Genomic DNA, 24,754 nt, shown 5'->3' on the forward strand with positions numbered 1-24,754 from the left:
CTTTGTCAATCGGCCTATGTAACTTACTGAAATGCAATCTGGGACGTTTACCATTCCAAATGAAGGGCTTCGCTATGCTGATCAAATTGCTTGAAATAAGAGAGGGGGACATCTACAGGGAGAAATTGTAGCAGGTAGTTGAATTCTGGAATACAATTCATTTTAATAACATTAACCTTCCCAATCATAGATAAATGTAATGAAGCCCACCTGCCCACATCACTCAAAAATCTTTTTATTAAAGGGTCAAAATTAACTCTGACTAAATCAGACCAATTTGCTGGGAATAAAATTCCCAAATACTTAATGCCCTGTTTGGGCCACTGGAAGGCGACCGGTTGAAAAGCCGTTACTGGACAGTACGCTGTCAGAGCCAAAGCTTCAGATTTAGACCAATTAACTCTGTATCCTGAGAACTTAGAAAAGGAATTAATAATTCTGTGGAGGCAAGGCATAGATCTAGTGGGGTCGGAGACGAATAATAAAATATCATCTGAGGAAAGCAAAAGCTTATGCGCCACACCTCCCACCATCACCCCTGGAAAATCATCCTCCTTTCTTATCGCGGCTGCTAATGTTTCCAGGGCAAGACAGAACAATAATGGGGAAAGAGGTCAACCCTGTCGAGTGCCCCTATCCAGAGTAAAATAATCTGAAATGAATCAGTTTGTTTGTACCGCTGCTACTGGGTGTCTATAAAGTAACTTAATCCAAACAATAAATGTACTCCTGAATCCATACATTTCCAAAATCTTAAAAAAATAATCCCATTCTACCATATCAAACACCTTTTTGGCGTCAAGTGAGATGGCAGCGACCGGAGATTGATCATTCGCTACTGACCTCATGATATTAATGAGACGCCTAATTTTATCAGAAGAGCTACGGCCTCGAATAAACCCCACCTGATCGATATGTATAAGTGATGTCATAACTACTTAATCGATTAGCCAGAATTTTTTACGTCTAACTGGATCACGGAAATTGGACGGTAACTCTTACACTCGTTTGGATCTTTGTCCTTTTTAAGAATCAGACTGATCCGGGCTTGTGTCATGGTTGGTGGAAGCTTTCCATTCTTTAATGAATCCGTATAAACTTCTAACAAAAGTGGAGCCAGTTCTGTAGCATAAGATCTAAACTTGTCTGGACTTGTCTGTAGGCAAGGCCTTAATTATCTCGTCAAGCTCCTCCAAGGTTATCTCAGAATCAAGAATTGTTTTTTGCTCAGTCGTCAGTTTCGGAAGTTCTAATGGTTCCACAAAGTTTCTAATATCTCCATCAGTAGACGAAGACGTGGAACTATAGAGATCAAAGTAGAATTCTTTAAAAGCATTATTAATATCAATGGCTGAGGTAAAAATTTCACCACTCACAGATTTCACAGAGGGAATGGTAGAAAAAGACTCATTATTTTGACTCAGGATTTTGCAAAAGGGACACATTAAGGTGCCAACTATATGATTTCTTTTTCTCTGTATATGGCAACACCTCTAAACTCACCAGGGCGTGATCTGAGACTAAGATATTTCCAATTGAGCAATCAACAACAGATGAAATGAGGGATTTGGATATAAAAAAAAAAAAATCTATTCTAGAATAAATCTTATGGACTGATGAAAAAAATTTATAGTCCCTCCCAGATGGGTTCAAAAGTCTCCAAATATCTGCAAGACCAAGATTTTTACACATCCTGTGAAGCGTCAGTGTTGCTCTAGGGGGTTTACACACTTTTGCTTCACTATGATCAAGGACTGAGTCCATCAAAATATTAAAATCTCCTCACAATATTATATCATGAGGGGTGCCAGCGGCTTGCAACATCCCTTCAAGATCTATAAAAAAGCCCTGATCATCAGCGTTAGGTGTGTAAATATTAGCCAAAATCAACCTTTGCCCTTAAATTTCAGCTAAAACAATAATGACTCTTCCTAATTTATCTTTAATCTGATTGAGACATTTGAATTGTAGATGTTTATTTATCAGTGTAATGACTCCCCCTGCTCTTACTCGAGCCAGCACTAAAGAAAACATGTCCACCCCATATCTTCCCAAATTTTTCAGCTTCCTGCGGGGAGAGATGTGTTTCTTGAAGAAACACTATATCATATTTCTTACATTTAAGAAAATAAATAACCCCTTTGTAGGGGTGCCCCAACCCATTTACATTCCACGTGGAGAGAGATAGTACACTCATATTAACATTTGACATTTTGATATAGTAGAAAAAATAAATTGTGTGTCAAAAACAAGATTATATAGACCACATTCCCATTTAGTGAAACAAACAAACCCCGAACTTCCTCCCGAACAAAACAAACAGAAAAAAGAAAAACGTACGCATTAACCCCGCGCACGAAAGTGCCAACCGGCGACAATCCCTCTAAACTCAAAAGGTCCATGAATGCCCACGAGCCCCCATGACAACTTTGCCATCGGATTGCTCAATTATGCCTCACAAATTTGTAGGCAAATTTACATAACAGAAAAAACTTTCTAAAATAAACCCCAGCCAATAGGAAGAATGAACACAAAGAACGTGTAGATTCATTCACAGAACTGTCTCAAAGGTGTGATCTTCCACAAAACAAATTCCAGCTGATATAAAACCGTTCCGATTCCTTGGAAAGACAAACAAATGTTCAGTGAGCCGGCTGTTATTTTTTTATTTATTTTATTTTTTTGGGGGGATTTTTCCCCTTTTTCTCCCAATTTGGAATGCCCAATTCCCAATGCGCTCTAAGTCCTCGTGGTCGCCTAGTGATTCGCCTCAGTCCGAGTGGCGGAGGACGAATCCCAGTTGACTCCGTGTCTGAGACAATCAACCCGCGCATCTTATCACGTGGCTTGTTGAGCACGTTGCCATGGAGACATAGCGCGTGTGGAGGCTTCACGCCATCCACCGCGGCAACCACGCTCAATTCACCATGCGCCCCACCGAGAACAAACCACATTATAGCGACCACAAGGAGGTTACCCCATGTGACTCTACCCTCCCTAGCAACCGGGCCAATTTGGTTGCTTAAGAGACCTGGCTGGAGTCACTCAGCATGCCCTGGGATTCGAACTAGCGAACTCCAGGGGTGGTAGTCAGCGTATTTTACCACTGAGCTACCCAGGTCCCGTGAGCCGGCTGTTATGAGTTCAGCGGATGACGTAATCATTCCAATGTCCCGTAAAAATACTCAACAAAACAAACTACAGCCAGCAGGAGGAATAAGCACGAAGAACGAACAGATTAATCCACAGCTGTTCCAAAGGAGTGTTGTTCAATAGAACAAGCTCCAGCCGCTAGACGGAACCAATACAAAAAGAAACAAAACCGGCATCCCGGTTCCCCGGATGGTCGAGTCAATTCACTCGGAGGCCACATAAAAGTATATACCATGACTTACACAATCCCTCAACTTTATCAAAGACCTTTGTGTGAGCATGTAGATATTTTGCAGTCATCCGTAGTGTCCACTCTCAAATTGGCCGGGAACTTCAATGCAAAAGTAATCTGCCGTCAATGCAAAAGTTTCTTTAAGGAAAAGTGTTATTCACAAAACAAGCTCCAGCCGCTCGGCGGAGCCAACGCAAAAAGCAAAAGGAAACCAAAATGACGCCCAGCTTCCTCAAAAGCCAGAGTAAGTACAGCGAGTCGACCCACTCACATGAGAAACACTCAATGGTTTACTCACCCATTGATTCAATAAAAGACATTGCCTGATTGGGACATGTAAATACTTTGCAACCGACCTTCATTTCTATTCTCAATTTGGCCGGAAACATAAGAGCAAAAGTGATCTTTCGCTGATGTAAGAGTTTCTTACATTCCTTGAATCGATCGTGTTTCTTTCTTGTCGAACTCGCAAAGTCCGGGAACAAGAAAATATTATGGTTCTTCCAAGAAAACTTTCCTTTGCTCCCTGCCTGGCGCAACACAAGATCTTTATCGGGTGATCTCAGAAATTTGGCCAGAATTGATCGGGGCCTTTCTCCCTCAGCAAATCTGTGAGCTGGAACTCTGTGAGCTCGCTCGATTTCCAGTTTATGGCCTGTTATGTCGAGCAGACTCGGGAAAAGCTCGTCTAGGAATTTCACCATTTCTCTGCCCTCCTCATGCTCAGGAATTCCAACAATTCGAACGTTATTCCTGCGGCTTCTATTCTCAAAATCTTCAAGCTTTTCAAAGAGATGTTCCAAATCAACTTTGGTCACAGGCGGATTAGCAGTTAATTCCCTCTCCGAAGATTCCAGACAATTGATTCGTCTCTCTACATCAGTCACTCTTGTAACTAACTCAGAGAATTTTATTTTCATTTCCGTAATCGATCTACGTATTACAGCGAGATCCTCCACGTCAGCAAAAACCTTCATCAGCATCACCAACATGTTGGACAACTGACGCTGGATCACCTCTCCTGCCGAGCCATCCAAATCGAGTCCCCGGTCTGTAGGCCTGTCGGGGCTTTCATCCTGAACACGTAAGTGTCTTTTAATGTCTCCAGAGCCCGAGGATTTTGACTTCTTTGCCATGTTTTACCTCAAAGATCAAATGTGTAACTGGGTGTATCAAATTTCACCAGATTATAACATGAAAATAACAAAACATTTTGCAAAGTGCACAGAGCTCGTCGCTCACATGTCCGCTTCCTGCATGGCAGCACGTGACATCCGCAATTTGACATTTTTGACTGATAATATCAAATCAATCAAATCAAATCAAATCACTTTATTTCAAGAGCAACAGTGGGTTAAAGTCTTGGGTGCAGTTCCGAGCAACATAGCAGTCATATACCAATTTACAATTTACAAATTTAAACATCAGATTTACACAACACATTTTACATATCTAATATACACATAATTACACACAACACAATATACAAATAATAATATACAATGTACAGTATACAATACACATAATATAGAATACACATACACACAATATAGAATACACAGTATACAATAAAAATATTATATACAAAATATACATTAGGTTGTATTGTGCTGTATTGACATTCAGGCTGTGGGTTGATAGTCAGTTGCCAGTGTGTTGTTAAGAGAGAATATAATTTATGACAGTCCATTGTGAGATAATAAGATTAATAAAGTGCAGTGCTGATGTATATTGATCATGAGCGATCAAGAGTTCAAAAGTCTGACTGCTTGGGGGAAGAAGCTGTCATGAAGTCGGCTGGTGCGGGTCCTGATGCTGCGATACCGCCTGCTTGGGTGGCTGAAGTCTCTGATGATTCTCTGAGTTTTTTTTCACACACCGCCTGGTATATATGTCCTGGAGGGAGGGAAGCTCACCTTCGATGAAGTGTCTGGAAGTTCGCACCACCCTTTGCAGGGCTTTGCGGTTGAGGGCGGTGCTGTTGCTGTAACAGGCAGTGATGCAGCCAGTCAGGATGCTCTCTACAGTACTGGTGTAGAACCGTGTGAGGATGTGGTGGTTCATTCCAAACTTCCTCAGCTGTCTCAAGAAGAAAAGAGGCGCTGGTGAGCCTTCTTGACAACGGCCTCAGTGTGGACAGACCATGTGAGTTCCTCAGTGATGTGGACACCGAGGAACTTGAAGTTGCTGACTCTCTCCACCAGTGCTCCATTGATGGTGATGGGACTGTGTTCTCTGTCTTTTCTCCTGAAGTCCACCACAAGCTCCTAGGTCTTACTGACGTTGAGGGAGAGGTTGTGCTCCTGCCCCTCCTCTCTGTTGGCTGTTTCATCATTGTCAGTGATCAGACCTACCACTGTCGTATCATCAGCAAACTTAATGATGGCATTGGAGCTATGTGTTGCCACACAGTCATGTGTGTACAGGGAATACAGGAGTGGGCTGAGAACACAGCCCTGTGGGGCTCCAGTGTTGAGGGTCAGTGATGAGGAGATGTTACTGCCCATTCTAACCACCTGGCATCTGCTTGACAGGAAGTCCAGGATCCAGCTGCACAGCGAGCTGTTTAAGCCCAGAGCCCGGAGTTTCACATCAAGCTTGGAGGGCACTATGGTGTTGAATGCTGAGCTATAGTCTACAAACAGCATTCTCACATAAGTGTTCTTTTTTTCAGGTGGGAGAGAGCAGTGTGTATTGTAGATGCAATGGCATCATCAGTGGAGCGGTTGTTGCGGTAAGCAAACTGCAATGGGTCCAGTGATGGAGGCAGCACAGAGCAGATGTAATCTCTGATTAGTCTCTCAAAGCATTTGCTGATGATGGGGGTCAGAGCAACAGGACGCCAGTCATTTAAACAAGTGATTTTGGATTGCTTTGGTACAGGCACAATGGTGGACAATTTAAAGCACGTGGGTACAATGATATCATGATGGCGCCGTGGATGGCTGCCTCAGTGTAGAGCGCTCCTATTGTTTTGTTGTTTTTGTTTGTTTGTCCTGTGTTTAGTAATCTTTTTCCAGTCAGTTTTACCAGAGACAAACTGCTGAACATTCGACAGCATATACCAGACAATATTTTCCTGGTTTTTGAATATTCAGACGTTTTGCTGGACATTTTAGTTGGAGGCGCAGCCCTGCTGTTCAAGAGACGCAGGTACGGGAGACGAGCAGGCATGCTGGTCAAACTCCGTTGGTGCGGATTTCGAACAGCGCTGCCGAGTATTTACTTAGCGAATCTCCGCTCTCTTCCTAACAAAATGGACGAACTACATCTCCTCTCCTTCACTGAAACCTGGCTGAGTGAAGTCATTCCGGACAGTGCATTACATCTGCCAGGCTTTCAACTTTTCAGAGCGGATCGCATCGCGGAGTTAACGGGGAAAACGAGAGGTGGTGGAACATGCTTTTACATCAGTGAAGGTTAGTGTACAGATGTAACAACGTTAAAGAGGATGTGCTGTCCTAATTTGGAAGCGCTCTTTATTAACTGTAAGCCTTTCTACTCTCCGCATGAATTTTCCTCGTTTATTCTGGTGAGTGTGTATATCGCGCCAAACGTGTTTGAATGCCGCGCTGCAACAGCTGGCTGATCAAATCACAGACACAGAACAACAATACCTGGACTCAGTTATTATTATTCTTGGGGATTTTAACAAAGCAAATCTCACACGTGAATTGCCCAAATACAAACAGCACATTACATGTCCCACCAAAGACAGGAACATACTGGATCATTGCTACACAACAATAAACTATGCATATCGCTCTGTCCTTAGAGCAGCTTTGGGACTCTCTGATCACTGTCTGGTTCATCTTCTTCCAACCTACAGGCACAAATTACAGTTAAAATTAACCAAGCCAGTAGTAAGGACTGTAAAGAGATGGACCAGTGAAGCAGAGCGGGAACTACAAGCCTACTCTGACTGCATGGATGGAGTGTTTTTGAGGCTGCAGCCACTGACCTGGACGAGCTCACAGATAATGTTACATCTTATATCAGTTTCTGTGAGGATATGTGCATTCCTACTAGGACTTATTTAAAGTTCAACAATGACAAACCGTGGTTTACAGCAGAGCTCAGGCAGCTTCATCAGGCCAAAGAGGATGCTTACAGGGGTGGGGATAAAGTCTTGTACAATCAGGCCAGGAACACACTGAACAAGGACATCAGAGTGGCTAAAAGAAGATACTCTGAGAAGCTGGAAAACAAGTTTTCAGCTAACGACCCTGCATCAGTGTGGAGTGGCATGAAACAACTCACAAATTACAGGACTCCTACCCCCAACCCTGTGGTGGCCAACAACTGGCTGACGACCTGAATGTGTTCTACTGTAGATTTGAAAGTCCCAATCTCACACCCAACACCCACTCTGACCTTCACTTCACACAAACACCAACACCTCCTGCAACCCCCTCCTCCCCCCTCCTGCTACTCAACCTGCTCTTAAGATCTGTGAAGATGATGTGAGCCGGTCTTTCAGAAACAAAAGACGAGAAAAGCTTCAGGCCCAGATGGCATCTCACCAGCATGTCTTCGATCCTGTGCTAACCAGCTGGCCCCCATCTTCACACAGATCTTCAATAGATCACTGGAGCAGTGTGAAGTCCCATGCTGCTTCAAACGCTCAATCATTATTCCTGTCCCAAAGAAACCAAAAATCACAGGACTTAATGACTACAGACCTGTCGCCCTGACATCTGTGGTCATGAAATCATTTGAGATACTGGTGTTGGCCCACCTGAAGAACATCACTGGACCCTTTCTAGATCCCCTTCAATTTGCTTATCGAGCAAACTCTGTGAATGAAGCAGTCAACACTGGATTGCATCATATCCTGCAACATCTGGACAGACCAGGGACATATGCAAGGATCCTTTTAGTGGACTTCAGTTCGGCTTTCAACACCATCATCCCAGCTATACACCAACTCTCTGTTCCCATGTCTATCTGTCAGTGGATTACCAGCTTTCTGACGGACAGGCAGCAGCTTGTGAGACGGGGGAAGCTCACTTCCAGCACCTGTACAATCAGCACTGGTGCCCCCCAGGGATGTGTGCTCTCCCCACTACTCTTCTTCCTCTACACCAATGACTGCATCGCCAAGGACCCCTCTGTCAAGCTCCTGAAGTTTGCAGACAACACCACTGTCATCGGCCCCATCCGAGATGATAATGAGTCTGCATACAGAAGGGAGGTTGAACAGCTGGCTGTCTGGTGCAGTCAAAACAACCTTGAGCTGAACATGCTCAAAATGGTGGAGATTATTGTGGACTTTAGGAGGAACACCCTATCACTGTCCCCCCTCACCATTCTAAACAGCACTGTGGCAGCAGTGGAGTCATTCAGGTTCCTGGGCACTACCATCTCACAGGACCTGAAGTGGGAGAAAGGCCCTGAGGAAGTTCAACTTGCCACAGGCGCTGCTGATACAGTTTTACTCAGCAGTCATTGAGTCTGTCCTCTGCACTTCAATAACTGTCTGGTTTGGTTCAGCTATGAAATCAGACATCAGAAGACTGCAAAGGACAGTTCGGACTGCTGAGAGGATTATTGGTTGCCCCCTGCCCCCCCTTCAAGAACTATACATTTCCAGAGTGAGGAAAAAGGCTGGAATAATCCCACTCACCCTGCCCATTACATTTTTTAACTGTTGCCTTCTGGCCGACGCTTCAGAGCTCTGAGCACCAGATCCGTCAGGCACAGGAAAAGTTTTTTCCCTCAGGCTATCCATCTCATGAACTGTTAAATTGCCCCATTGAGCAATAACTATGTGCAATACACAGTTTAGTATTTTTTATATTTATCCAACACATCCAACCTCTGAAAAAAAACAAACAAAAAAAACATTTGCACTGTACATAACAGATTTGTATTTGACTGTACATAACAGATAACAGATTGTATTAGATTTTCACTACCTATGTGTATGGGTGTGTGTATGTATGTATGTGTGTGTCTGTACGTATGTGTATAATTACTTTTTATTTTTTATTATTATCTATGTCTTGCTGCTGTTTTTGTATTGTTGTACACTGGAAGCTCCTGTCACCAAGACAAATTCCTTCTATGTGTAAGCATACTTGGCAATAAAGCTGATTCTGAATCTTCTGAATCTGACTACAGACAAGGAAATATTGAAAATGTCCATAAAAACACCAGCCAGTTGGTTCGCGCACGCTTTGATGACGCGGCCCGGAATGCCGTCTGGACCCGCGGCTTTGCGGATATTCACCCGTCGGAAGAATTGGGTTACATCCGCTACAGAGACGGGGAGTGAACTAACCTCTGTAGCTTCAGTCGTGAGAGCTCTCTCCACGAGGGCGGTGTTATTTCCCTCGAAACTAGCATAAAAAGTATTAAGCTCATCCGGGAGAGAGGCAGCGGTGTTCATGGTGGATTTTTTATTCCCTTTGAAGTCCGTGATGATATTAATTCCCTGCCACATGCTTCTAGAGTCAGTGGTATTGAACTGTCCTTCAATCTTGTCCCTGTACTGGCGTTTGGCTGCTCTGATAGTTTTGCATAGGCCATAACTGGCTTGTTTATGCTCCTCCGTGTTCCTGGAATTAAAAGCGGAGGTCCGCGCATTAAGTGGCGAACGAACATCACTATTAATCCACGGTTTTTGGTTCGGGTAGATCTGTATAGTTTTGGTCGGTACTACATCATCTATGCACTTCAGGATGAAACATGTTACGGTATCAGTGTAGACATCGATGTCGTCATCAGAGGCGGACCAGAACATCTCCCAGTCCACGTGATCAAAACAGTCTTGTAGCGTAGAATCTGATTGGTCTGACCAGCACTGGATCGTTCTGAGGGTGGGTGCTTCCTGTTTCAGTTTCTGCCTGTAAGCGGGCAGAAGCAGAACGGAAGAGTGGTCCGATTTGCCAAATGGTGGGTGGGGGAAGGATTTGTAGCCATCAAGGAAGGGAGAGTAGCAATGGTCCAAAACCCGGTCCCCTCATGAGTTGAAACTGAGGTGTTGGTAGTATTTTGGTGCTATTGACTTGAAGTTGGCTTTGTTAAAGTCCCCGGTCACAATGAACACGGCCTCAGGGTGCGCGGTTTCCTGCTCACTTATACTCCCATACAGTTCCTTGAGTGCCCGGTCTGTGTCGGCTTGTTGGGGAATGTACACAGCAGTGATAATGACCGCTGTGAATTCCCTCGGTAGCCAGAATGGTCAACACAGAAGCATGAGAAATTCCAGATCAGGAGAGCAGAAAGACTTGATAGAATGTACGTTCCTCTGATCACACCAAGATTTGTTGATCATAAAACATACACCATCTCCTCTGCTTTTACCTGAGAGGTCTTTCACTCTGTCCGCTCAGTGCACGGAAAACCCCGCAGGTTCGATGGCTGAGTCTGGAATCTCCGCAGACATCCAAGTTTCTCTAAGGCAGATAATGCAGCAGTCCCTTGTCTCTCGTTGGAAAGAGATCCAGCTCGCAGAGCTTGTTGTCCAGAGACTGAAAATTTGCCAGTAGAATACTGGGTAGCGGGGGTCGATTTGCGCGACGTCTTAGTTTGATGAGAACACTAGCTCTCCTTCCCCTTTTCCGGCTGCGTTTCCACGGCTGGGCTGCCCAGACAAAGGGCTTAGCTGTCGTGTTTGAAAACAGCGGGTCGGCATTGAGGTATTTAAAGTCCAGTTTTCGGTGTGCTATTGCAGAACCAATGTCCAGAAGTGTTTATCTATCATAGACAATATGGCAGACAACATCCAAGACAAAAAACATAAGAATTGTAGACAAAACAAACAAAAAACTGCAATATTGTGTCGGAGCTCGCAATGCAGCAGCCATACTCGGCGCCATCTTGAACTACTCAGAGACTAATATCAGATAACTTGACGTCATGTCCCGCATTTCGGTCTGCGGAGTAGAATCAAAACTAGTGATGCACAGTTCACAAATAAATAATTCTACTGAGTCGGTTCTTTTCAGCAAATTGGCCAAACAGGTTAGTAAAAAGGTCTGAATTTATTGGCTATTCAGTCCAATTAGTTCGTTGGATAAGGTGGATATTTACCTAGTCAACAAAAGACTGCTTCTTTGAGAGGTAACTTTGAGAAACTTCCATTGGTGCTGTGTCTTGTTAATACGGGATTGTTCACACAAATGGGTTGCTGCATCCACCCATGCTGTTTTTCAGTTGTAAACATGCTAAACGGATGTCTTTGAACTTTGCATTATGTATCGCTGTGTTTTTGGCTTCTCATGCTGGAGCGGCACAAATTCTTTTGTCAAGTGTTTAACAAACTGTTAAAAACGTGTCTCGAGACACCTGTGTTATACTCTTTTCCCTGATAGCACACGTACAACACCCAGACATCTATTTGATTATATTGTTTGCTCATCTGCGATACATTTATAAGACGATGACAATATGTATGTCTCAGATGTCAATAAGACATTCCGCAAATGAGACGTTTATGATATAGAATGATTGTAAATCTGATCTTTTTAAGATGTTTAGCTGATGTTAGATGCTTTCCAGATGAAAAGATCTAAAACAGACATCTCAGAGACATAAGTGTGCTATCTGGGTTCATTGCACTGCATTGGTCTGAACGGCCTCTAGTCTTTTAGAAATATTTTAGCCATAAGTTACATGAATGCTACACATACTGAAGAAAATGTAAAAATACTTCTCTCAATCTAATCAGAATTCAATGGTTTTTGGAAAGAAGAAAAATATTAGATGTGACTATAACACTAATATCATCAGATTTCTGTGCATACCCCGAGATGAAATCTTGCAGAAATGCTTACTTGACTTACAATGAATGAAGGAAATTGTTAACAAATTGAATGTAAATGTTTATATCACTTTCTGTGTAAACATTATCAAAATGTTCATACATTATTGTTTGGTTTTTAGGCCCATTTTAGTTATTGTACAGTTATACTGTATTTTGTAAAGCAGAAATGTTAAATGTTAAAATAAATTAGGTTTATTTGATATATGTGCCTATAGTTCTTTAGACTATTTAATACATTCATAAAAAACTCTTGTCTTAGACTCAGCCTTTACCGGTCTCTGTCTCGACTCGGACTCAACCTACTCTGGTCTGGACTCAGATGAGCTGGTCTCGACTACAACACTGAATGCTGCAGTGACTCACATGAATCTCAGTTCAGACTCGCGTCTCACCAACACCTCACGTAGCCGCTGAATGCGAGTCATTTCAACCTCGATCTCGTCTGGAGACATGCAGCTCTCAACCATCGACACGTCCATCTGACCTGCAGACAGACAGAGACTCAGTGTCCTCAAACTGGGAATATTACACACATATGAAGGTCCAGGAACACCAACATGGACAGCGTTATTGAAACAGATGCTGGAAACAGTTTTTAGCATAAAAGCTTTTTGTGGTCATCATTTCTGCCTGGATGATGTCATGAGGTCTTGCTTTGATTCACATTGCTGTCATTTTTTTATTTATTTCCTCCATAATCTTTCAAAATGATTCTTCAGGATCAGGACAAACCTGAAATTTTACACAAATTAAAAATTAATTAATTAAATGTACACAGATCCTGGCTACGGGGTCAATATAATCACCTCTGCTCTATTAAGACCAGACTGGCCCACATCTTGTGTTGGTGGCAGTGTCGGTCCTCCCTATAGGCAAACTAAGCAAGTTGTTAGGGCCCCCAATCCACCACGGGGCCCCCACACTGTCAAAGACATTATAAGTAGTGTTATGAACATACTGATGGGGGACCCTACACAAATCTTTGCTCAGGGCCGACATTGATTGGTGGGTTCGTATTTAATTGCAGTGACTCATATAGTGTCAGACAAGATCAGACATGATCGATTAGAATGGCAACATAAACTGAAAAAACAAAACAACAAAAAACAACATATATTTTTTAAAGTAATAAAACACTATTTTCTATAGCTGAAAACAGAGTGATAAGCTGTTGCAGTTACCTAAAGATTTTGAATCAAGAATGAAGACGCAGTGACTTTTATGAAGGAGCTCAACTGAATCTGTGATTTTTTTATTTATTTAAAACAAACAGACAGACTGAAATGAATTGAAATTCCCAACACTACATATTTTTTTTTCAACCAATTAATTTACTTGAACCGTCAAATGTTCTGATTCACTTAAATGTTTTAAAATTCCCACGAGATAAAGAGGAGACGTTAACAGTGTTAATCATCAACGAAATTACTGATGAAAATATTCATTGACAAAGAGTTTTTGATTTCATTAACAATAATGAAGATGAGACGATAAAGATGAATCATGACGATAATTAAATGCTTATTAACAATGCTCAAACAGAAGAAGAAACACCTAGAAAGAATTAATTCATATAATCCAATCCATTACTGAAACAAACTTCTTTTTGTCAAATGTTTTGCATGAAAAAAATGTGTTTGTATTATCTTTCTTTCAAATAAATGACACTTGCTTTAATATTTTATGTTATGCAATGACATTCACATATACACACTCAATGAGCACTTTATTAGGAACACCTGTACACCTACTTATTCATGTGATTATCTAATCAGATACAGGTCAGGAGCTTCAGTTAATGTTCACATCAACCATCAGAATGGGGAAAAATGTGATCTCAGTGATTTGGACCATGGCATGATTGTTGGTGTCAGATGGGCTGGTTTGAGTATTTCTGTAACTGCTGATCTCCTGGGATTTTCACACACAACAGCCTCTAGAATTTACTCCGAATGGTGCCAAAAACAAAAAACATCCAGTGAGCGGCAGTTCTGTGTATGGAAACACCTTATTGATGAGATAGGTCAACAGAGAATGGTCAGACTGGTTTGAACTGATAAAGTCTACGGTAACTCAGATAACCGCTCTGTACAATCGTAGTGAGCAGAATAGCATCTCAGAATGCACAACATGTCGAACCTTGAGGCGGATGGGCTACAACAGCAGAGGACCACATCGGGCACATTATTAGAACCATTGTGTTCTTAATAAAGTGCTCAGTGAGTGTATAATATTATAAAAGTAGATATGTAAATTAGTAAAGTGTCCATATTCACTAAGACTCATCAATTAGTGAATGTAGTAAGAAGTATGTAAGATCAGTATAAAAATAAAATCTAATGATAAAAATACTATCACATCTTATATTAACACTAAAATCAGATGTGATAACAACACTAATATTATCAATGTCAAAACACTAATATTAGATACGATCATAACACGAATATTATCAGATGTCATTACACTAATAATATTCTATGTGATAACTGACATCAGATGTCATAATAACACTAATATCATTAGATGTGATAATTTTTATCAGAATGGAAAAAACACTTATATTATCAATGTCACAATAACACTAATATCAGGCATAATAACACTAATATCATCAGATGTAATAACACTAATATTAGACGTGATCATAACACTAATATCTTCAAATGTAATAACACTAATATTAGATGTGATCATAACACTAATATCATCAGATGTAATAACAAACACTAATATTAGATGTGGCTATACACTAATATAATCAGATGTAATGACACTAATATTAAATGTGACTACAACACTAATATAATCAGATGTGATCATAACACTAATATCATCAGATACAATAACACTAATATTAAATGTGACTATAACACTAATATCATCAGATGTAATAACACTAATATTAAATGTGACTATAACACTAATATCATCAGATGTAATAACACTAATATTAAATGTGACTATAACACTAATATCATCAGATGTAATAACACTAATATTAAATGTGACTATAACACTAATATCATCAGATGTAATAACACTAATATTAGATGTGACTATAAAACTGATATCATCAGATGTAATAACACTAATATTAGATGTGATCATAACACTAATATCATCAGATGAAATAACACTATCATCGGATGTAATGACACTAATATTAGATGTGACTTTAACACTAATATATTCAGATGTGATCATAACACTAATATCATCAGATACAATAACACTAATATTAGATGTGACTATAACTAATATCATCAGATGTAATAACACTAATATTAGATGTGATCATAACACTAATATCATCAGATGTAATAACAATAATATCATCAGATGTGACTATAACACTAATGTCATCAGATGTGACTATAACACTAATATCATCAGATGTGATCATAACACTAATATCATCAGATTCAATAACACTAATATCATTAGATGTGATCATAACACTAATATCATCAGATTCAATAACACTAATATCATCAGATGAGATCATAACACTAATATCATCAGATGTAATAACACTAATATCATCAGATGTAATAACACTAATATCATCAGATGAGATCATAACACTAATATCATCAGATTCAATAACACTAATATCATTAGATGTGATCATAACACTAATATCATCAGATGTGATCATAACAATAATATCATTAGATGTGATCATAACACTAATATCATCAGATGTGATCATAACACTAATATCATCAGATTCAATAACACTAATATCATTAGATGTGATCATAACACTAATATCATCAGATGTAATAACACTAATATCATCAGATGAGATCATAACACTAATATCATCAGATTCAATAACACTAATATCATCAGATGTAATAACACTAATATCATCAGATGTGATCATAACACTAACATCATCAGATTAAATAACACTAATATCATCAGATGTAATAACACTAATATTAGATGTGATCATAACACTAATATCATCAGATGTAATAACACTCATATTAGATGTGAATATAACACTAATATCATCAGATGTAATAACACTAATATTATCAGATGTAATGACACTAATATTAGATGTGACTATAACACTAATATCATCAGATGTAATAACACTCATATTAGATGTGATCATAACACTAATATCATCAGATACAATAACACTAATATTAGATGTGATCATAACACTAATATCATCAGATACAATAACACTAATATTAGATGTGACTATATCACTAATATCATCAGATGTAATAACACTAATATCATCAGATGTGATCATAACACTAATATCATCAGATGTAATACCACTAATATTACATGTGAATATAACACTAATATAATCTGATGTAATAACACTAATATCATCAGATGTAATAATGCTAATATCATCAGATGTGATCATAACACTAATATCATCAGATGTGATCATAACACTAATGTAATCAGATGTAATAACACTAATATCATCAGATGTGACTATAACACTAATATCATCAGATGTGATCATAACACTAATGTAATCAGATGTAATAACACTAATATCATCAGATGTGACTATAACACTAATATCATCCGATGTGATCATAACACTAATGTCATCAGATGTGATCATAACACTAATGTAATCAGATGTAATAACACTAATATCATCAGATGTGACTATAACACTAATGTAATCAGATGTAATAACACTAATATCATCAGATAGAATAACACTAATATTAGATGTGACTATATCACTAATATCATCAGATGTAATAACACTAATATCATCAGATGTGATCATAACACTAATATCATCAGATGTGACTATAACACTAATATCATCAGATGTGACTATAACACTAATATCATCCAATGTAATAACACCAATATCATCAGATGTTATAACACTAATATCATCAGATGTAATAACACTAATATTAGATGTGATCATAACACTAATATCATCAGATGTAATAACACTAATATTAGATGTGATCATAACACTAATATCATCAGATGTAATAACACTCATATTAGATGTGATCATAACACTAATGTAATCAGATGTAATAACACTAATATCATCAGATGTAATAACACTCATATTAGATGTGAATATAACACTAATATCATCAGATGTAATAACACTAATATCATCAGATGTAATAACACTAATATCATCAGATGTGACTATAACACTAATATCATCAGATGTGACTATAACACTAATATCATCCAATGTAATAACACTAATATCATCAGATGTAATAACACTAATATCATCAGATGTAATAACACTAACATTAGATGTGATCATAACACTAATATCATCAGATGTAATAACACTAATATTAGATGTGATCATAACACTAATATCATCAGATGTAATAACACTAATATCATCAGATGTAATAACACTAATATTAGACGTGATCATAACACTAATATCATCAGATGTAATAACACTAATATTAGATGTGATCATAACACTAATATCATCAGATGTAATAACACTCATATTAGATGTGAATATAACACTAATATCATCAGATGTAATAACACTCATATTAGATGTGAATATAACACTAATATCATCAGATGTAATAACACTAATATTATCGGATGTAATGACACTAATATTAGATGTGACTATAACTAATACAATCAGATGTGATCATAACACTAATATCATCAGATACAATAACACTAATATTAGATGTGACTATATCACTAATATCATCAGATGTAATAACACTAATATCATCAGATGTAATAACGCTAATATCATCAGATGTGATCATAACACTAATATCATCAGATGTGATCACAACATTAATATTATCAGATGTGACCATAACACTAATATCATCAGATAGAATAACACTAATATTAGATGTGACTATATCACTAATATCATCAGATGTAATAACACTAATATCATCAGATGTGATCATAACACTAATATCATCAGATGTAATAACACTAATATTACATGTGAATATAACACTAATATAATCAGATGTAATAACACTAATATCATCAGATGCAATAACGCTAATATCATCAGATTTGATCATAACACTAATATCATCAGATGTGATCACAACATTAATATTATCAGATGTGATCATAACACTAATATCATCAGATGTGATCACAACATTAATATTATCAGATGTGATCATAACACTAATATCATCAGATGTGATCACAACATTAATATTATCAGATGTGATCTTAACACTAATATCATCAGATGTGATCATAACACTAATATCATCAGATGTGATCGCAACATTAATATTATCAGATGTGATCATAACACTAATATCATCAGATGTGATCACAACATTAATATTATCAGATGTGATCTTAACACTAATATCATCAGATGTGACTATAACACTAATATCATCAGATGTGTCTATAACACTAATATCATCAAATGTGATCATAACACTAATATCATCAGATGTGATCATAACACTAATGTAATCAGATGTAATAACACTAATATCATCAGTTGTGACTATAACACTAATATCATCAGATGTGATCATAACACTAATGTCATCAGATGTGATCATAACACTAATGTAATCAGATGTAATAACACTAATATCATTAGATGTGATCATAACACTAATATCATCAGATGTAATAACACTAATATCATCAGATGTAATAACACATATTAGATGTGATCATAACACTAATATCATCAGATGTGATCATAACACTAATGTAATCAGATGTAATAACACTAATATCATCAGATGTAATAACACTAATATTAGATGTGATAAAACACTAATATCATCAGATGTAATAACACTAATATTAGATGTGATCATAACACTAATATCATCAGATGTAATAACACTAATATCATCAGATGTAATAACGCTAATATTAGATGTGATCATAACACTAATATCATCAGATGTGATCGCAACATTAATATTATCAGATGTGATCATAACACTAATATCATCAGATGTGATCACAACATTCATATTATCAGATGTGATCTATAACACTAATATCATCAGATGTGACTATAACACTCATATCATCAGATGTGAATATAACACTAATATCATCAAATGTGATCATAACACTAATATCATCAGATGTGATCATAACACTAATATCATCAGATGTAATAACACTAATATCATCAGATGTGATCTATAACACTAATATCATCAAATGTGATCATAACACTAATATCATCAGATGTGATCATAACACTAATATCATCAGATGTAATAACACTAATATCATTAGATGTGATCATAACACTAATATCATCAGATGTAATAACACTAATATCATCAGATGTAATAACACTAATATTAGATGTGATCATAACACTAATATCATCAGATGTGATCATAACACTAATGTAATCAGATGTGATCATAACACTAATATCATCAGATGTAATAACACTAATATTAGATGTGATCATAACACTAATATCATCAGATGTAATAACACTAATATTAGATGTGATCATAACACTAATACCATCAGATGTAATAACACTCATATTAGATGTGATCATAACACTAATACCATCAGATGTAATAACACTAATATTAGATGTGATCATAACACTAATACCATCAGATGTAATAACACTAATATTAGATGTGATCATAACACTAATATCATCAAATGTAATAACACTAATATTAGATGTGATCATAACACTAATACCATCAAATGTAATAACACTAATATTAGATGTGATCATAACACTAATATCATCAAATGTAATAACACTAATATTAGATGTGATCATAACACTAATATCATCAGATGTAATAACACTAATATTAGATGTGATCATAACACTAATATCATCAAATGTAATAACACTAATATTAGATGTGATCATAACAATAATACCATCAAATGTAATAACACTAATATTAGATGTGATCATAACACTAATATCATCAGATGTAATAACACTAATACTAGATGTGATCAAAACACTAGTATCATCAAATGTAATAACACTAATATCATCAAATGTGATCTCACCTTTGTCTGTTCTCAGGTTCGTCTCTTGCAGAGCGCCGTAGGTTTTCTGCATCCTCTCATTCTCTAAAATGACTTTTTTTAAATCCATATTAAACGTTGATGTAATTTTTGATTAAATCTGTGATGTATGTGATTTTATTCACGCTCTCGTCTTTTTCACGCTTATTTGCGCTCTACCGCACAGCTGAACATATTGATGCAATGATGCTCCGTGACGTCAGGGGCTGCATAGCGCATGCGCACAAAAGATGAAGCGCTCCACACACAGGAAACACGAGAAATCTGATGTTCTTTATTTCATTCTATTAGTGACAACAATATTAATAATATAGGTAGCAAGATTATGGTCGAATAATGTCAGAAATGTTAGATAATCACGCTGAGAAGGCTCGTGGATGGTTTTCTTAGTAATAGTCTATCTCATCTCAGCATCTGCAACTATTTTTTGTGATTTATGTACTGTACAGTTTATAAATCAACAGAGTTTAGGAAACACTTTTTCTCCGTCTTTATTTCCGCTTAAGAACAAGAACAATATTAATTCCTATATGCATTTCATTATTTAAATTAAAAAGTGAAAAACACTCATGAATCAGTTTTAATCTGAAAACACATAAAAATGCGGTCTACAGAACTCTTTATTAATTCCAAATGTCTTAAAGTTGCTTTATAAAACATCTGTTAAAAATAATTTACATTTAATACAGAATATACTGTTTAAGGCTGTATTATATTTCTGACAATATTTGTAAATTATTAATTTAGTATTGTCAAGCTATTACACCATTCTACTAAACAACAAATACCATGTCATAAAATAACAACCTGGTAAATAATTTGATTCTATTAGATTAAGTGTACACTCAAAACATTTGTGCAAAACAAGACACTGTAAATGAAACAGGAGAAAATCTATCAGAGAAATACTTTCACTGGCTTTTTGGCACAGATTTACAAATTAAAATAAAATAATGATAAAATTAAAGGCCAAATATATACCGTAAGCAAAGCTGACTACATGCACACACACACACACACACACACACACACACACACACACACACACACACATCTCTATATATATATATATATGAATATATATATGATCAGATTTCTGGCGTTAAACTTATTTCAACAGAAACACACAGAGAAATCTGCAGAACACAAACTACAATTTTAATGCCCCACTGTCCCAAACTAAATTAAATCAACACATACATTTATTGTACCCAATAACTACATTTCAATTTCCAAAACCCGATTAAGTATTTAGGATTATAAATTTAAAAGGAGCAGCAGCCCAAAAGCCAATAAGAATATCGTAAATGCTAAAATATATGATAAACTTGAGTTCTGTTATTTCTATTATTTTAATAATATTGTTTGTACTTTAATTTACAAGTTTTTATAAATACTTCTCTCTTCTAAATATGTAGATTTAATGCAGAAACCTGGTGGAGTACACACAAAAAGAATCTCATTTTGTAACTGTACAATGAAAATAAAGCGCCTGATTTTAGTGCAGAACAGTCAGACAATATAAATATTACATGAAACCAAGTCACATATTCATCAACATTATCAAGATGTTGTTACTGTGATTAAACATACTGTAAATATATAAATGCTATTAAAAGTGTGTGGTTTTTATAAAGTATTAGAAGTTTCATCTCTGCTGGAAGTGTACCTGAACGACAATCAAACATGAAATTATAATGTGTTGTACAATTCAGGAGGAAACAGACTAAACCAAAATAATGGCTCAAATCTCAATATTATCTCAGGGACTTTATTTAAACTATATGTAGACAGAGGAGCTGCCGAGTTCAAAAGACACGGAACAGAATCACCACCATCTCAGATCACATGTGACCCCGCGGCGCGTCATTTAACCCCGCTGTCCTGTGACGGTTTGTGTCTGACGTCATGAATCCAGTCGAGCGCCGCCGTCACGGTTCCGTCTCCGGTCCGCTGAGAGAAACAGAGGAACACGGCCCACACGAAACCACAGCAGCCCGTGAACGCCGTGCGGATCAGCGGCGTAATAAAGGTGAAATTCAGGAACTGTTGAGAAACAAACTGACTGATTCAGTAGAAATGTGATTGTGTTGGTTCAATGAGAAAATCATTTACCTGCACAAACGGCCAGTACAAGAGTCCAGTCTGCACAAACACACAAAAACAACACTGAACATGTGACGTGTTTTATTTCATCATTAATCTGAATCATAATAACTGAATGAAACTCACTTTGTATGTGTTGAGGAATTTCTCTCTCCAGTCTTGAAGAACATCATCTCTGCCCTCCAGAACACTCACACCTGCAGTGACGTCACAAATACATTAACTGCTGAAATAAAGTTCACATTCATACAGTGACACTGTTGCGTTTGTTCACCTGTATAAAAGGCGCTGATGGCGAGCGGCGCGGCGAGCGTCTGATCCAGCAGCAGTTTCCGCAGCACCATCCGTAGCGCGTTCCCGGGGAGGCGTCGCTCCAGAAAGCGCATCCAGAAGAAATTAAAGTTGCCATGAAAACTGAAAGCAACTACCGCCACATTCCGCGTGTGTCTCCAGTCGATGTGTTCTTTACGCGAGAAACATTGGTGGACAAAATCTCCCCCTGCGAACAGACACCCATACAGGGTCACATTGGTCGCCCACGGGAAGCGTCTGACGGGCGTTAACAACGCGTCGCGCATCTCAGCTGCGTCAAGTCCAGCGCGCGCAATTCATGAGCGACTAGAACTGAACTATCATCCTCAATCAATTTTTAGATGAAATGTAGATTGATTCGCTGTATCTGACGTCACGTCAGGAATTTGACAGACCGCAGCAGGAGAGGTGACTCACTCACTCACCGCGCGCATGCGCAGACTCTCCTCTCGCCCCGCCCACCGAGGAGGAGCATACAACATTCTTCCTGAAATAATCAACAAAGTAACACGAAGAAAACAAACTAATATATAAACAAGTTTAACTTGAATTATGTCCAGAATAACAATATGACCAGCAAAGCTGTAAAAAAAAAAAAAAAAAAAAAAAAAGGCTGCAGCTGAAAAGAGCTTGAAGGGTTAGAGCTGTTTTTATTTCTTTATATATATTTTAAGTTATAAAAGAAGGAAGATGATATTTTAAATTTAAACCCCTGAAAATCTACAATTGTAATCAATTAATGTATTATGTAAAAACTTTCTGCATTTTTACATTTTCAATAAAACATCATTTAGTATGTTTTATAAGTGATTTGAATTATGGGGACACTAGAAATGTCCTCATAAACCACATTTATAGCATAATACCCTTGTAATTACCAGTTTGTAACCAAAAAAAAAGTCCTCATTAACCACTTAAACCTGCACCCCCCCCCCACACACACACACGCACGCACATACACTCAGATGCACACACAAACACACACATTAACACACACACACACTCTTACACACACACTCACACATACATACACACACACTCACACACTCTCACACACTCTCACACACACACATGTTGGTGTGGCTATCTGGGGTTCGTTCCCACCCCTGGGGAATTCACTGCCTCATACCTCTCCCCCTCAGGTGGATGTACCCGCTGACACAAGTGCGGCCATAAAGCCTGGACCAGCCTGCTGGAGCTGAGGGGATCCGGGACACTTCTGGGATCAATGCCCCATGATGGAGCTGGGAACTGTAGCCCGGATCCCCGACACTCCACGGGCTGCCCCCGATCGAGCCGGAGCATACAGAATACCGGTAAGTGTCAAGGGGAGTACACATCAAGCCTTGATGGATACAGGCTGTAACCAGACCACTATCCACCAATGTTTGGTTCAACACGAGGCTTTGGGCACAAACAAAATGGTGAGGGTGAAGTGTGTGCATGGGGATATTCACAACTACCCTGCAGTGACCCTCGTTGTTAAATTTCATGGAAAAAACATAGAGTGGAGGCGGCGGTTAGTTCCCGCCTCACCCATCCACTAATTCTGGGAACTAATTGGCCAGACTTTAAAAATGTATTAAAGGGAATATATGTGGATGGGTCCTGCAAGAAAGCTGCTAGATGTGAAATGTGCGAAGCTTTGACAGGGGAGGCGGAGCCGGGGCCGTAGTGTCAGTGGGAAATGTTATTCCAGGCGGCTCATTATAATCCAATGGCAGGTCACTTAGGGCAGAGGAAAACACTGAACTGACTAATGGCCTGTTTTTATTGGCCGGGCATTCACAGGGGATGTTTGCAGGTGGTGGGTGGCATGCCGTGAATGTCAGCTGGTGAATCCGGCGGCTACCCCAAGAGCGCCGTTGTGCCCCCTTCCGTTAATCGAGGTCCCCTTCGAAAGAATTGGCATGGACCTCGTTGGGCCATTAGAGCGGTCAGCACGCAAACATCGCTTTGTCCTTGTTCTGGTGGACTATGCAATGTGATATCCGGAAGCAGGGCCTCTGCGCAACATCACAGCACGCAGTGTTGCGGAGGCACTCTTCAAAATATCACCCGAGTGGGGATTCCAAAAGACATTCTCACTGATCAAGGCACTACATTTATGTCACGGACACTCC

General features: G+C 38.4%; 2 protein-coding genes across 2 annotated transcripts in view; both read right to left on the reverse strand.

Moving 5' to 3' along the window:
- Positions 1-20,396, reverse strand: part of bmerb1 (bMERB domain containing 1) — a 27,712-nt gene extending 7,316 nt beyond the window's left edge. The window contains exons 1-2 of the mRNA XM_051706568.1: positions 20,196-20,396; positions 12,519-12,639 (exon numbers count right to left, since the gene is read on the reverse strand). Coding sequence (XP_051562528.1) covers positions 12,519-12,639; positions 20,196-20,283 — 209 coding nt within the window. The 5' untranslated portion in view covers positions 20,284-20,396. The remainder of the gene's footprint in view (positions 1-12,518; positions 12,640-20,195) is intronic.
- A 292-nt stretch (positions 20,397-20,688) lies between these two features.
- Positions 20,689-23,095, reverse strand: LOC127446036 (mpv17-like protein). The gene is made up of 4 exons (XM_051706646.1): positions 22,594-23,095; positions 22,446-22,516; positions 22,329-22,358; positions 20,689-22,259 (listed from the first exon to the last, which is right to left on the reverse strand). Exons 1-4 carry the CDS (start codon positions 22,895-22,897, stop codon positions 22,080-22,082), a joined length of 585 nt encoding a protein of 194 aa, XP_051562606.1. The 5' UTR covers positions 22,898-23,095; the 3' UTR covers positions 20,689-22,079.
- Between the last annotated feature and the right edge of the window lie 1,659 nt (positions 23,096-24,754).

The sequence above is a fragment of the Myxocyprinus asiaticus genome, chromosome 9 (genome assembly GCF_019703515.2).
Source record: "Myxocyprinus asiaticus isolate MX2 ecotype Aquarium Trade chromosome 9, UBuf_Myxa_2, whole genome shotgun sequence".
Taxonomy (NCBI): domain Eukaryota; kingdom Metazoa; phylum Chordata; class Actinopteri; order Cypriniformes; family Catostomidae; genus Myxocyprinus; species Myxocyprinus asiaticus.